Consider the following 15,099-nt stretch of genomic DNA (forward strand, 5'->3'; position numbering starts at 1 on the left):
AATAATTATTTTTTAAATTACAAATGAAAAAAATAAAGAAACACATTTAGTAACACTGCACATTGTCTCTTAGGTTTAAACACAAAAAGAAGGAAAAGCAGTTCTATGACTACATTTGACCTTTGATTTAAAAAAAACAAACTGCACCGCACTGAGATTTTTATTTACTTTCATTTGACCCGTCTCTAAATAAGATATTATAATCAAATGGCTAATGACAGCTATCTGACATATAATTACATGGTGATCTTGATCAGAAATAATTGGGAAATATCAACAGCTGTTCTTCATTTTGAGATAACAGGAATCTGCAACAGTAAAATAAATGACAAGGCTCTGATGTTTAAGAGGTGTTTACAGTTAAATCAACACATGAAGACACTAGATGTCCCCATTTTCGTGATTTTTTAAGTAGTATTTCCAGTAGTTTCGATGATGAGCAGGCCGTATTTGAACACACTAATAATCCCAGTAATTCCGTCTGTCTAGACATCCGACAATTTCCTTTTTAAGGGAAATGTATGTTAGTGAACACTAAACATATGGATATATGATCTCATTTTGAGAAGAGTTGAAATGAAGGAAATGAAGCCATGTGACAGCAGTTATATCTATACACCAGCTAAACTTCCTGCTTTTTCTAATACGAATTACAGAAAATCATTCTACTATACTCACCTTTCTTGGAATAAATCTAACAATTAAATGATAAAATGTGAGCATTTATGTCCAGCATTTGAGGCAATTAATTCACAAGTTTTGTACTTATACCTAAGGAAACCAGTAAGTTACTCTTTTTTTTAAAACAAAAGCTTAAAATATTTAAAGTTGTTTTTTGTTTTTGTTTTTTTAAATCTTGAGGTCTGGCACATCTGTAGATAATAAATAGTTTCAGATAGTTTACACAGGACATACCTTGAACGCAAAGAATAAAAAGGGTCGGTAGTCTCATGGTAGCTCCCATGAGAAGTCGTCAAACTGCTTTGACTTCCTGTATTTGCTTCTTTTCCGCTTTCGCCACAGCACAGCACATCATTGCACCAACCCTCCCGTGTCGCAGTAGACTACAACCATAAACATTCTTTTTTCCTGCTTTTACCTGTCCTCCATCTGGGAAGTGTTCACTACACCCATTCCCGCTCTTTTTGCAAATTTGTTTTTCTGTGTTTCTCTCCTTAACAACACACCTGTCCAACACCCCATCATCTTCACCTACATGCTCATTAAAGTCAGCTCCAATCACCACTCTCTCTCACATCACATCATAAAATTTACTACAGAAATACTTCACTACTTAAGACTTTCATGAAAAACATTCTTGTTATAACATGTTCATCGCTTTTCTTCTAAATATTCCTGTTACCAAAGTTACAAACCTCTATTTTTTTGGTACATTTCACATCTTTCTTTCAGTTTTTCTCTTGGATTTATTTTATGGTTTCATCTTCAATTGTATCACATTTATATTTATATTTTGTATTATTGTAGGTTATGTTTCCGTAGTATTGCAAATTCCAATTTACTTTAACTACATGGAATCTCATGACTGTGGAAATTTGTCACCTCGTGTTAGGGCGCAATCACACACTACTACATCAGTGTCACTTCCCTTTTTCAGTACCAAAAAAACCCCGCCCACAACTCAAACATATGGTGACACACATGAGGTTTGACTGACATTATTTAATAGTATTTTTTTTTTTCAAGACTAAATAGTCTTAAAAGACAGTGACCTGTAAAGATGAGTGTTAGAGATTAATTTAAGTACAACAAAGTGACAGCAAAATACACCTGATAAAAAATAAAATTACATTTTAAAAAAGGTAAACACTCAAAATGTACATGTAAACTGCTCATCAGTGACGTGACTATCTGTAGTGTAAAAAAAGACATCTTTGAATGACAAAAGACACATTAATATATCCATCATTTAAATCAATACCTTTGTTTTTACTCCAGACAACCAGGGTCTAGCTAGTGTTATTAGATTCATCTACTCATAACCAATAAAGGTTGACCCCCATACACAGACATAGTACAGGGCTAGATAAGCTCCGGGTGCCTGTGGTGTAATGTCTGCACCACCTAAGCATAGGTGGATTTCTGCTGCTTCAGTTTCAGAAATGTAACAACACAATCATCCTCTTGTGTGTTTTATTGTCATCCTTTAATCTCGTCCAGCCGTTTGTACATATGGTACAAGCCCCCTGAAGTAATAAGGGCACGTATGCACTGAAACTTAGTAAGGATATTAATTTGAAATACTTGCAGAAAGTTTTTAGCTTAATAGCTTCTGTTGTTTCAAAACAGCCTGATATCAGCTGTTCTCATACAGGCCTGCTGCTAATAATGGCCCGACTTTACCATCATTAATGCATCGCTATTGTTAATCCAATAGGTCTTTAAAATAGGCTGTAAAGACTAAATGTATTCATGATGCTAATGTAAATTACTGAATGTACTATTTTTGCTTATAGAGGAAGACTTTACAAAGTGGGAGTGCATAGTGTGGTGGTTAGCACTGTTGCCTCACAGCAAGAAGGTTCTGGGTTCAAACCATCTGTGTAGAGTTTTTCCCACATGATTTCCTGTCTGGGTACTTTGGCTTCCTCGACAGTCCAAAAACATGAATTTAGTGGAATAAGATCGATTGGTGAATCTGAATGTGGCTGTCTGCCTCTCTTTGTTAGCCCAGCTACCACTTGAGCTATGGTAGCTGGGACAGGCTCCAGGCCCTGCTCCTAATTTAGCTTTTTTCCTCTATCATGTCAGACATTTCTGTTGATGGAGCTCTCAGTGAGTGACCAAACCACATAAACAACACAAAACATGTTTCAGAAACAGTCAAATTGTCCTTCCATATGCCCACATTTACTGCAAAGTAAGCATTTCACCTTCATTTAGTGGAATAAAAAATATAAGAAGAAATAGTTCAAAGATGGTTTCATGTCTCTACATTTAGGCTATGAAAGCAGTCTATAAATGTCAGGCAAACTTTTAGTAAAGTTTTCTGTTCATTCTTTGCCTTTCACGGTCAGTCTGGGAGGAACAAAAAAAGTAAAAAAGAAGATGCTAAAGAAAGAAAAGAGAACTGAGCTAAAGTTTGAGAAAGATAAAGTAAAGCCTTTCAGGTCTGCTTACATATGAAAAGGTCATTTTGAACAGTAAAAATACTTCAGTATTTTCCACAGCCAATCAGTATCCTACATGGATCTATCATGGGTGGATCTTAGGTAAATGGTGCAGGAATAACACATTTATCAAAAATCTAATTTAAAGAGCAAACAAAATGCAACAACAGGAAGTAGAATCACTTAGCGAAGTTAACAGTCAGCAGTTTTACAAGCAAGTAAACAGAAGACGGTCAGCGACCTGCTATTTTTGTGGCCTTGGTGTTTTTCCTATATTCATGTCAGTAAAGACCTTCCTGTCTCACACTCCTCTCTGAAAAACAGTCATGACAATCATGTTTTTAATACTGCAAAGTAGATAGAGAAAAACAAAATATACATAAAAAATCCCCCCCAAAAATTAGCCCTCAGTTATTACTACATATGATTCGACATCCTGCCCCTCCTCTGCCTTGCCCAGTGCCCTCTCCCCTCCTACACAGACGTCTCTGACTGAAGCTTCATGACAAACTTGTGGCTTTTGGGATCAATGAACTCTTCGGCTATGTGCAAGAAAGGAAGCGGTGTTGCTGTCACAATCAGAGAAAGGTCGAGGCGTTTCAGGCTGAAGACGTGGCCTTGACGCAGAGAGGCGGTCACTGGCTCCTCGCTCACTAGAGTCCACTGGCGTCCCCTGTTGCTGTCCAGGTACTGCAGGGTGGGGCCCGGGACGAGGTAACGCTCTAGGAAAGCCTTTAACAACAGCAGGAAAAATGCACAACAGTTTGTGAACAAACTCCATCAGACTGTTTAATGTGGCTGGATGTGATGTCAAAATAAAATGCTGCCACTACTTTAATGCTGGACAATTTCAATGCACAACTCATAATTAAATGTAAAACATTTGTAAAAGACATGTTTTGGATTAAAGTCACACTGTTTTCATACTTTGTCTACTTGCACAAGAGCAGAACTCATTTATTTGAACCTTTAGCTGGAAAAAGTGCATTTCTGCTTAGAATTCTATCATATTTTTATTTCTACGTTCCTGACACGACCCTAAAGGGATGTGTGTCTCCTCCCAGGACTGAACTGGGGAAAATCACACACACAAACTGACCCTTCTTACCTTTGGTGTCATGTTGTGAGTAATGCAGAACTGCAGGTGGCTGATGATGCTCTCCATGCTGTGGTAAGTCTGCTGCCTGGTTGCACGAAGGTACTTCTGCATGGCCCGCGCCATGGGGGCAAATATGGCCTGAGCTGCCTCCCTGGGGTCCATCACCTCGCGCGGGTGTTTGGGAGAGGAAATGACTGCATCTTCCTGCTGATGACGTTTGATGTGGGTGAAAGCTTCTTCTACTGCCACCACCAGCCTGTGAGGATTGAGGAGACCATGACTCCACTAAACCAATGTCATCTACATTACAATCAACAAATTCTATACTTCTTTGAATACTATACTATATATACTATACTATATATACTTCTATACTTTTCTTTTGAAAAAACAAGCATCATTTTAGGACTTTCAGGTAAAAACGTAATAATATGAATTCCACAAATGTAGTTAGTTCATGACAACAAACATCTTAACAACATTGTTTGTGTTTGTGCTTCCCTTTTACCTTTGAGTGTATTTATATGATTATGTTTTAATAGGAAAACCACATCCTTTCAAGTTTAACCAAGTCTGCAACTTCTGCATCTTTGTCAGTGAGTACTTCTGTATTCACACGCCCGTTAGTACCTGGCTTTTCGTTTGCGGACCTTCCGCTCCACCTCGGCCTCCTCATAGTAGTACTCGTTGTGGGAGTTGTCTCTTCTCCGAGCAGCGGCTGCAATCATGGCTCTGGACTGGCCTGTGGAGTTGTTGGTGCTGTTGTCTGTGAACAGGAACGTGTCATTTAATTCATGAGCAGAGTAACGCAGGTGGCTCTGATACTTCTGATGAGCTTATCAGTTATTATTCCATGTAGAATTTGGAATAAATAAAGTAAGAGGCTGATGTTTATGTGTGAAATTCACTATGAAATCTGAAGACAAATAAGATGAAAACTCCTGCTTTTTCATTCAGCGTCATTTATTTCACTCGGACTGATTATTACCTTCCCCCAGGTTGTAGACTTTGAAAGCAGACATTTTCTTGGTGAGGATGGACTTGGGGAGGTTAAGCAACGCAGGGTTATAAACCGGAAAGTCGCTGTAGTACTGATCGAGAACCCACACTGCGGCCCTCTGAATGCTGCATTGCACAACAAAGAGGAAGAATGTTTGTTAAACTTGACAACCCAGAGCTGTTATCAGTGTCAGCAACCTTAACATCCTCGCTGCTTTACTGCCCCCTGAAACAGGAAGAAACAGCAACAGTCACGCAGATGGAGCGCCGCTCAAAAAACGGTTGCTGTGGAGTGACAACGTATATCAATCATAACAGCGTGAATTAAAGACAGGGTGCACAGCAGTGCAATAGTTATAAATCACATGCAACAAAAATCCTCTGCTATTAAGAAGTGCTTATGAAAGCTACGCTGCATTGGCCACCTCATTAGGAACACCTGTTCAACTGCATATGAACACAAATATCTCATCAGCCAATCACAGGGCTCTGCATTTAGGCATGTAGACATGATCGAGACAACCTGCTGCAACATTCAGATGGTAAGTGTAATGGCACAAAGAACATGAAAACATGGCTCCGTCCTGTCTTCATCAACAGTTCAGGCTGCTGCTGGTGGTTTGGTGGTGTGGGGGATGCTTCCTCTGCACAGACTGGTTCCCTTCATAGCAGCTGATCTTCATTTAAACACCACAGGCTGCATGAGTATTGTTGCTGATCATGTCCATCCCTTTGTGACCACAGTGTTTACAGCTCCATGACAATATTCTGATCATGTCAAATTGGTTTCTTTAACATGACAATGACTTCACTGCACTCAAATGACCTCCACAGTCACCAGGGCTCTATTAAAGGAAGCAGGTTGAACAAACTCTGAGTTTAAAAAAAGAAACTGTGGCTTGAATAACTGTGAGATTGACAATTTTGGAGTTTCCTGTTCCAGAAAGGTTGATCAGAGTTCAGTCAACTCTGAGTATGTTCACCCTGAGTTAAGTGCAAAACGATCAGAGCTGAACAGGATCTGGGCCTGATCCCGTCTGAATCTGTGATCCTTATCAGCTCTGATCCATCCTGCTATGCAAGTGGACTCCAACCTGGACACAGACAGCGTTTGCTGGGTCGATGCAAAGCCTATGATATGTTAGGGTAGATCCAAAACTGAGTGAAACTGATCAAACAGAGTGTCAGTCAGCTGATTCAGGTGAAGCAGGAAGGGAGGAATCAGAGAGAAACTCAGAGTTTCCTGAAGAGTTTAACAGTGTAACCCTGTGGTGGAGATTCTCATCATGGGTGTGATGCTTTCAGGTCAGTATCCAATGCTTCCAGCACCTTATTGAATCTGTTTTAAGTATTGAGGCATTTCTGAAGGAATCCTGGTATCAGCAAGATGTGCCTTGAAATCTAGCTGTGAGTGTCTATCATATACATAAAAATTTAAGCAACAGTTCACATTTTTATTGATTTCATACTTCATCTAAAATGCTGACTATGAAACAATATTGTGGGTTTCTAAAAAGGACTTTTTTTCTCATTTGTAGCAGACGGCTGCCCTCCTGAGCTGTCTGGTCCATCCAGAGCTTGTTTTTTTCTCACCCCTTCTCTAGTGTTGCTGGGCTGTTCCCTTTTCATCTATAACGTCTTTATCCGTTGCTGTTGCTGTGATTTGCAATCCTCTAAATAAAATCATCACCTAATTGTGGCCACATATTTTGCAGTTGTGTTGAGTTTTTAGTCCGATCGCTCTGCTTGCACCACCAGCACACGCTTGCACCACCAGCACACGCTTGCAGCTTCACAGCAGAGCCAAAGGTTAAGAGGGGTCTAACACACATACTATAGGCGTGACTTTCTAACCACCCACAGAAAATGAAAGCAACACCATCCACACTATCTTTGCATGTTTTAAAAACCACTCACTGCGGTTTGGTTGGTAACTGCAGGCAAACTGGAGCAATGACTAAAACTGAGAATTAGTGCAATGCATTGAGGTCAAGAGTCAGAGTCAAAGTTGTAGGACTGAACAGTTCCACCGACACAGTGGGGAAAACTTCGTAATAAAATCTGGACTTTTTTTGTGGGTTGATCCACATGCGGTTTGGAGCAAATAATGCATGTGGTGTGAAACAAAGTGGGCTTTTTTTGGACATCTTAGCAGTGGGTTGAAATGAACATGACCCAGACAGATCAAACTGTGATGAAATGCTGCCCCCTACTACAGCGTGGCCAAACTCTGCAGCAAGTGTCACTAAAATTTAAAAAGCATTATTTCAGAGAACTAGAAAAAAGAACGAGACACAAAAAATAGACAAATACTCCTTATTTTCCACACTTACTAACCTGAGATGTCCCACATTGTAGAAGCGGCTGACTCCATCTGTGCTCCTCACAACCTTCAGAGAGAAAGCAGGCTGCAGGTGTCTGACCTCCAGCAGCACCAGAGCTAGGTACTGAATGAACAACAAGGCGTCCACCAGAGATGCCGCATAGCCCACGATCCCCCTGTAGTCTGTCTCTCTGGGCTCCAGCACCCGCACCCCATAGAAGAGCCAATAGGACGCCACGAAAAGAAAGACCAGCGCAAGCAGCAGACAGCGAAACACAAAGAAGCGTGGCAGAGTGGCTCTGGGCGGGCGGAGAAACAGCGCCCACGTGGAGATGAGGAGGATCAGGAGCTTGAAGGCGAGTGAAATGTAAAGGCCTTCGCACGGCGTGCCGCAAGGGTCCAGTGAGTCCCGCCACAAGAGCTGTGGGAGGGCCAAGAAGGCCAGTGGAGTGATCAGAGAGACGAAGCCCAGAATGGCTCCCAGAGCTGGGCTGATGTAACGCCGGCACTCCAGCGCTGAAGAGTCCTCTGAGTCCTTAGATAGCTGCGTCAGGTCCTCATTTGAGATGCTGTCCACGGAGGTGCCGGTGACCACCGTGGTCGTTTCACCCCAGTTGTCATCCTGAAGGAAGAGGTCAGTGTCAGAAGTACTGCGGCCATGAAGAACATTTGTTACAAGACAAAAAAATGAAAGATGAATCTCTCACCCTGTCGTCTTCTCTGGGGGAATCTGCGTCCAGCAGCGACTCCCCCGGAGCCTGGATGACCACAGATTTCTCTCCACGGATGCTGCCATCGCGATTCTTAGAGCGATGCCTGTCCCTTCTCTCCCTGCACACACACAAGAAAAAAGTAGTTATCGTCTACAAACGCACGACACTTAATTCATGTCAGCAGATTTTGATCTGATTCTTCAGAAGCTGTTGTGGTGAAACTCTGACAATAAACACAGCTATTTAAGAAAAAACATCATTTTATATTTTTCCATAATCTACTGCATTGTTATTATGAAGATATAATGTAATTATACACTACTGTTTCATGTAACCAGCGCGTTGACTTTATCTAGTGTCTTTAAAGATATGTGTTACTGTTTATTTACTAGTAAATGCCCATGCTCCAGTGTTGTTTGTTTGATTTTAGTCCATTGATTTATATGTCAATCAATGGACTGTCCATTGATGACATTGCAATACAATGTGGTGAAAAAATAGTTGCTCCCCTCCAGATTTCTTAGTTTTCGGCATATTTGTCACACTTGCATGTTCCAGATGATCAAACAAATTCTAATATTAGACAAAGATAACTAAAGTAAAGACAAAATGCTGGTTCACTGGAATCACAAAGCCTTACAAATGGCTCAGACATAACTGACTGTTTGTCAGCTGTCTCTTTAAGTCATGGCATGATGTGTTGCTTTTTGCGATATTTTGTGATTTCTTGATTTGACAGGTGTACTAGTAGTAAAGCCCAAGTGCAGTTAATCACAGTTAATTCAGGAGTTAACAAACAGGGCAATTATTTTTTCACAGAGGACCGGGAAGGTGTGGTAAATCACACCTGCATTTCGTATATTTGTCTTATATTAAAAGTTACTGTTGTGAAATTAAAATGATTCAGAGGGTTTCCAAGATGTTAAAGGTGTCATTTTCGCTTGTTGTCATGCGGTTGTTATGCACCATGATGATATGTGATCACAGTACTTGATAGCGATAGTTTCGCTGCTCACGTCCTAATCACAGATTTGGTTTATTACTGTAAGACTTGTGACATCCAGCTGTAATATGACTGAAAAGTTCATCGATCATTAGAATTTAGATTTAAAGACCTCAGCTTGGCCTTTCAGAAATGCTCTGCTATTCTAAAACGGGATGAGGACAATGACAGACACAAACACAAACACTGGACAGCATCGCTGCTCAGCTTGCTTCTTCTACCTGTGTTTGCGGGAACTTCTCGAGTGGGATGACTTGTAAGAGTAGCCCGAGTACGTTGACTCGTTGTCCATGTCAGTGATCGGCGGTGGGCGGAGTTTCCGGGCCACTCCTGTCCCCAAACCGCCCTTGTCCCAGACCACTCCCAACTGGCTCTTGCAGTTGCTGATGGACTTGGTAGAGAGGGCCAGAGGGAGGCGCAGCAGGTCCACTTTACTCCTGAGGGAATCTATCTTGGAGCCTTGGGAGAAGAAGGAAAGATGGGGGAGGAAGACAGAGTGAGAGATTAATTATAGATCGGGTGAGTGTTTGGAAAAGGCATGGAGACCATTTGGGAGAGAGAGAAAGCTGAGAGAGAAGAGAGAGGGAGAACAGGGAGAATGAGCAGGGGGAGGAGGCAGAGAGATGAATGAAGAGAAGGAGGGATAGGAAAAAGATAATTTGTCATGTGAGACAGAAGTAAAACAGTCTCAGAGGGACACATACCGAGGAGCGGCAACAAGAAGAGAGACAGCTTTGTTGAAACGTTGGCACTCTAAGTGTATGAAAGAACATAACTGAGCCCATTATTCTGCTTTTTTTTTTTAAATGAGCAAACTGAGTGATTTGGCTCCAAGTGTGTTCTCAGCCAATGAAGGGCAACCACATCACCTTCTATTCTTAGGCTGCAAGTCTCCAGTGTGCAGGACACACAGGAACAGATGCCCAACATGGCAGCCGCTTGAAAATATTTCTGCTGTCTTATACGTGAAAAACTTGGAAACATGCAGTTTAAAAAAAAAAATAAAGAACCTGCACTTTGTTGCTTTTTAAAGTGAGCTTCATTTATTTTGGTGTATTTAACCTTCTGCAGTGTTTTGTTGTGGGTCGATCTGCATTCTCGCCCACATTCCCCAACTGTCCCCCGTGGTCTCCTGGGGCAACGGAGCTTAGCTACTACAATGGGGATGAATGGGAGGCTAGCGGTGAGAAAAGACAGGAGGGGGAGCAGTTGTCGTGGCAACCAAAACATCAACTCAGCAGCACCCCATCCTGTTCTCTTATCCCTCAACTGCACACCTCAAGACTTTTTTTAAACTAAGCAAATCTGGCATCATTGTAAGGACATTCCTCTGAATCTACAGACCTGTAATCTGTTTTTGTTTTCATGCAGATGGAGCCGGGTTGTTTTCTCATGGGTACTTTCCAAACTGCCTGCAGAAAAAGCGGACACTTAATCTAATAACAAGCCACCTCGTGCTCTCAGTTTGTGCCGTGACCTGAAGCATCACATCTCCACATTAGAGACTTCAGGTTTTAATTAACAGCTTTCATGTGATTCAAACATGGACTTCTCAAGAGGGACATTTTGCAAGAAGGCGCATGAGTAGGTTTAAATTTTAGGAGATCTGACATTCATGTGGAGTTGTTTGACTTCCACAGAGGGTCACTGAAAATTTCTGACACTTAAATATCAATATTTCTCTGACACACTGGTTTATTTACATTGCAGAAGCTGTTATTATTTTAATAATGCAGAAATGAGAACCACAGCTTTAAAAGGGAACCTGTTATATTCAACTTCTATATTTTTTATTAGACTTCAGTCATGCAGCTTTTCATAACTCACAGTTAAATATAACCCTCATTCGTTTTATACTCAGGCTCTGTGCAGCCACCCTCTTCACTGTCAAAAACAAGCAGTTTTAGTTCCCTTCCCCCTCCTCGTTAGACAAGTTTATTCTGATTGGCTGCCCCTAGCAAACAAAATATTTAAACAGCAGATGGGTGGGGCTTCTTTGTTCTCAGCTGGAGATGTGTGCCTTATCAGGGAACATATTAGGATATTTGCTTGCACTGACTCAATGAAGAAACACAGGTTGAAAGAAAACTGTCTGAATCCTGAGCTTCTGGTTCACAGTGGACAAACTGTTTTACACCTTCCTTTTTACGACAGCTTTCGTCTGATTAACTGCCCCTTATAAACAGAAGACTTAAAAAGTAAGTTGGAGTTAGTTCTGTGTTTAAAGCTAGAGCTATGTGTGTGAGATGATGATATTAGTGATACTGGCCTCTTGATACTGATACTGAAAAGGAAAAAGGTCCACCTCCAACTGATGGTCTAGGGCTACGTCCACACGTGCCTGGGTATTTTTGAAAACGCAGATTTTTCTATGCGTTTGCACCTTTCGTCCACACGTAAATGGCGCTTTCGGACACTGAAAACTGAGATTTTTAAAAACTCCTGCCAGGGTGGAGATTTTTGAAAACCTGGTTTTGCTTTTACGTGTGGACAGGATTTTTTTTAAAAACGAAAACGGAAAATCTCCGCTTTCAAAAATATCCATGTACGTGTGGACGTGGCCTAGACCTTGTGGCTCACATATAATTGACTGTACATACACTGACCTGAATATTTAGAAATCTGGCTATGTTTTAGAACAAACAGTTAAACAGAGCCTTCAGCTTTCAGGGCCCTCCTCTGTGGAACCAGCTCCCGGTTTGAATTCATGAGAGAGACACCATCGCTATTTAACAAGTGTGGACTTTTATCCCAATAAAAGTCAAATGTCTCCTCAGTTTTCATGTAAAACCTTTGAATGTATTTGAGGTAAATGAGGTAAAAGGGAACGTGAAGAGTTTAGCAATGAGTTGCTGAGCATAGTTTCTGTCTGCTGTGTCCACACGGCATAAAACGGCATTCTTGTCTCCTTAGAGAGAGACATGACTGTATGTACTACCTGTCACAGCACCATGCTGGGCAGAGCACTCTGCCAACTTTCTGGATAAAAATGGAAATCACTGTGACCTAAGAACTCATATTCCCTGTTGACACGATGAAAAATTATCTTCAGAGCTGCTGCAGTTTGAGCATGATTCCTCTCATCAAGACAAAGGGTTTTTGTTTTTTTCAAATACTGTCTCAAACAGAAAAAGGAGCATGAGAGAGTGGTGGTTACAAACCATCAGGACTGAGTGAAAAACAGCCCCACAGTTACCTCTGTGTGTTTAGAGAGTGCAAACCTCCATGGATGTCCTTGACTATGGGAGGCATACCGACAAGTAGAATATTTTATCTCTGCAGACAAACACAGACTTAATGCAAAACCAAAATGTCAGAATTTACAATAAATGTTTCTCACAGATTGGAAACTATTGTTGTGGCATGGATGTGAACAAAACCAGCCCCTCATCTCGCTCTCGCATGCTGACAGGAGACAGTCAATCACATCGATCACACTGATGGGATTAGGCTATCCCACTGTGATCGATTCACTACTTGATTTACACTGCAGTCCACTGTCATGTGAGATTTTCCACGTGCAGTGTGGAAAGGCGACTGCCAGCACTTAAATTTTGAATTTAAGAGGCCTGCCTCAAAGTTGTTGTTGTCAGTGTTTACTAGTGTCCACTTCTGCTGATGCTGAGATAACTATCTGTGGATTTGCATTTTTAAAAAGCTTTCATTGCCTTCATATCACCACGTGTCCCTCCAGTCATGTTTAAATAAAATACATCTGTCAGCAGGTGAAACTTTGTACTTTTGAAATCAGTTTAGGATGTTTTTAACTCTCTGTCGCTGTTTAGCCTCATGGCTCCCAGGAGCCTCCTGTCCTCCGGGTGGCAGTGAGCCAGCGAGGTGTGATCTGCCTCCTGTCCTCACTCCAAGAGTCAACCCTAAACAGAGTAGTTCAATAATCCAGGACTCTACAAACACTCAAACAGCTGACATGATAAATGTGACGGCGCTTTCGGGGAAGGTTTGCACGTAACGCGATTTTACTTTAAGCGTCAAAGAGAGTCGGTGTTTAAGACAAAGCAGCATGCAGACTGAAGTGATGCTGCTGTGAGCAGCAGACTGGTGACCAACAGCAAATAAGTTGGTCACCAGTCTTTTATTTCATGATAGTGAAATAAGTCTACCCAGACGCGTAGCGCAAAGTGCGTCCTTAAGCGCACTGTGCGTAAAAGTCCACTGATGAGAGGCTGAGCACCAACTTCTATCAAGTGTTGTGGTGCTGGAGAAATTCATGTATAATAAACTAGTGTAATACCTGCAGGAATGTTTTTCCAGAGGTCCTACCTTTCTCCCTGAAGGAAAAAGCGACAGCCTGCAGCACAAAGAGCCGCTGTTAGCAGCAGCAGCGGTGCCAGAGGGCAGAGTGTCCAACAAAAGCGACTCCAAACGCTCCCAATTCACTTTCTCTCATCTGTCCACAATTTCCTCGCTCATTTACAGCAGGAGTGAATGTTGAATCTCCGCTGTGCGCACACTTTGTTTTATTTTTCTCTTTAATAAAATCCTCCCAGCGAACATCAACAACAGGCTGCGGGTCAGACCTCATGCCCGATCTACTTCTGCGGGGTCCCGCTGTGAGGGGGGTCTCGTACGCACGTACTGAACCGGCGGTACAGTTGGAGTATATTCTCGGCTTCCGGTAGGGATTTTCATAATAAAACTGAACTTTCAAACTCAAAGACAATGCGAAAATCATCTCGAAAACCTTAAAAACTTCCATGGATGTATTTCCACAGCCACCTGATTATTTACTTACAATCTCTTAACATGGAAACTGCATTTCATCAAAAATACACCAGTGACCTTTTATCAAAGAGCTGCATTTAAATAGCAAAAGGGACCTGATTATTATTTATCCCCTATAGTCCTTCATTTAATCTCAGTCCACGAGGGCCGGTGTCCCTGCAGGTTTTAGATCTCACCCTGGGTCAACACACCTGAATCACATGATTAGCTCATTACCAGGCCTCTGGAGAACTTCAAGACATGTTGAGAAGGTAATTTATCCATTTAAATCAGCTGTGATGGATCAAGGACACATCTAAAACCTGCAGGGACACCGGCCCTCGTGGACTGAGATTGGGGACCCCTGATGTATACAATATAGCGTTATGGCGGTAGATATGCTCATATTAAATATAACTACGGTTCAGATAGTGAGGTCAGCACATGTGGATTCAATCCCTATGAGCCAATGGCTTCAGGCTGCTCTGGATTTCAGGGAGTTGTCCTCCTTTTGTGTGATTGGACAGATATCACCAGCATCATCATCTCAGGCACACAGCTCTGCTGAGAGCAAAGAAGCTTCTCCTACCTCCCGTTTAAACCTTCTTAAGAGGCAGCCAATCAAAAGAAAGTTGACTTTAAAAAGAAGGGAACTAAAACAGCTTGGGTTGAACCAAACCACAGTATAAAATACATTTTGTTACATTTTGTTCAACAGAACACGCAGGGATGAGGCAAAAGAGATCAATGTACGATTAATTAATACTATTAAATTACCATCTTTAATAATGTGGTGTTAAGAATTGAAAATCTTTTCCATATAATACAGAAGAGCAGGTTTAAGAAAGCCTTAGAAACTCATTCATGCTTTTATTTTGAAACTATGTTTCCTGTCTTGTCCATGAATCTTTTAATAATCTGGTTTTTAAGCCAAAAAAACCCGCACTTATTAGACTTTTCTAACTTTTTCAGTTACAATCTATCACAATCAGACCTAAAAGATGGATTTTTGTCGCTGTTGTTGTGTTTGTTTTTTTTGGGGGGGGGGGCAGGAAACGAGAGGTCGAAGTTTAGAGAGAAGAAAAACAAAACAGCACAACAAAATATAT

General features: G+C 41.4%; 1 protein-coding gene across 2 annotated transcripts; it reads right to left on the reverse strand.

Annotated features, from left to right (window-relative positions):
* Window positions 1-1,676: 1,676 nt before the first annotated feature.
* On the reverse strand, window positions 1,677-13,851 carry LOC116319656 (vang-like protein 2). Of its 2 annotated transcripts, none has more exons than XM_039604364.1 (8): window positions 13,550-13,851; window positions 9,490-9,727; window positions 8,260-8,383; window positions 7,567-8,174; window positions 5,219-5,355; window positions 4,861-4,996; window positions 4,240-4,486; window positions 1,677-3,863 (listed from the first exon to the last, which is right to left on the reverse strand). In XM_039604364.1, exons 2-8 carry the CDS (start codon window positions 9,558-9,560, stop codon window positions 3,606-3,608), a joined length of 1,581 nt encoding a protein of 526 aa, XP_039460298.1. In that variant the 5' UTR covers window positions 9,561-9,727; window positions 13,550-13,851; the 3' UTR covers window positions 1,677-3,605. The 2 variants fall into 2 exon arrangements, with proteins under 2 accessions (XP_039460298.1, XP_039460305.1); XM_039604371.1 differs by having other exon boundaries at window positions 13,521-13,851.
* Between the last annotated feature and the right edge of the window lie 1,248 nt (window positions 13,852-15,099).

The sequence above is a fragment of the Oreochromis aureus genome, linkage group 3 (assembly GCF_013358895.1).
Source record: "Oreochromis aureus strain Israel breed Guangdong linkage group 3, ZZ_aureus, whole genome shotgun sequence".
NCBI lineage: Eukaryota > Metazoa > Chordata > Actinopteri > Cichliformes > Cichlidae > Oreochromis > Oreochromis aureus.

Coding starts and splice junctions, on each gene's coding strand:
- LOC116319656 (XM_039604364.1), bottom strand. CDS start 9,560: ATGGACAACGAGTCAACGTACTCGGGCTACTCTTACAAGTCATCCCAC. Junction 8,384..9,489: donor AGAAGTTCCCGCAAACACAG/GTAGAAGAAGCA, acceptor GTGTGTGTGCAG/GGAGAGAAGGGACAGGCATC. Junction 4,487..4,860: donor GTCCGCAAACGAAAAGCCAG/GTACTAACGGGC, acceptor CAATCCTCACAG/GCTGGTGGTGGCAGTAGAAG.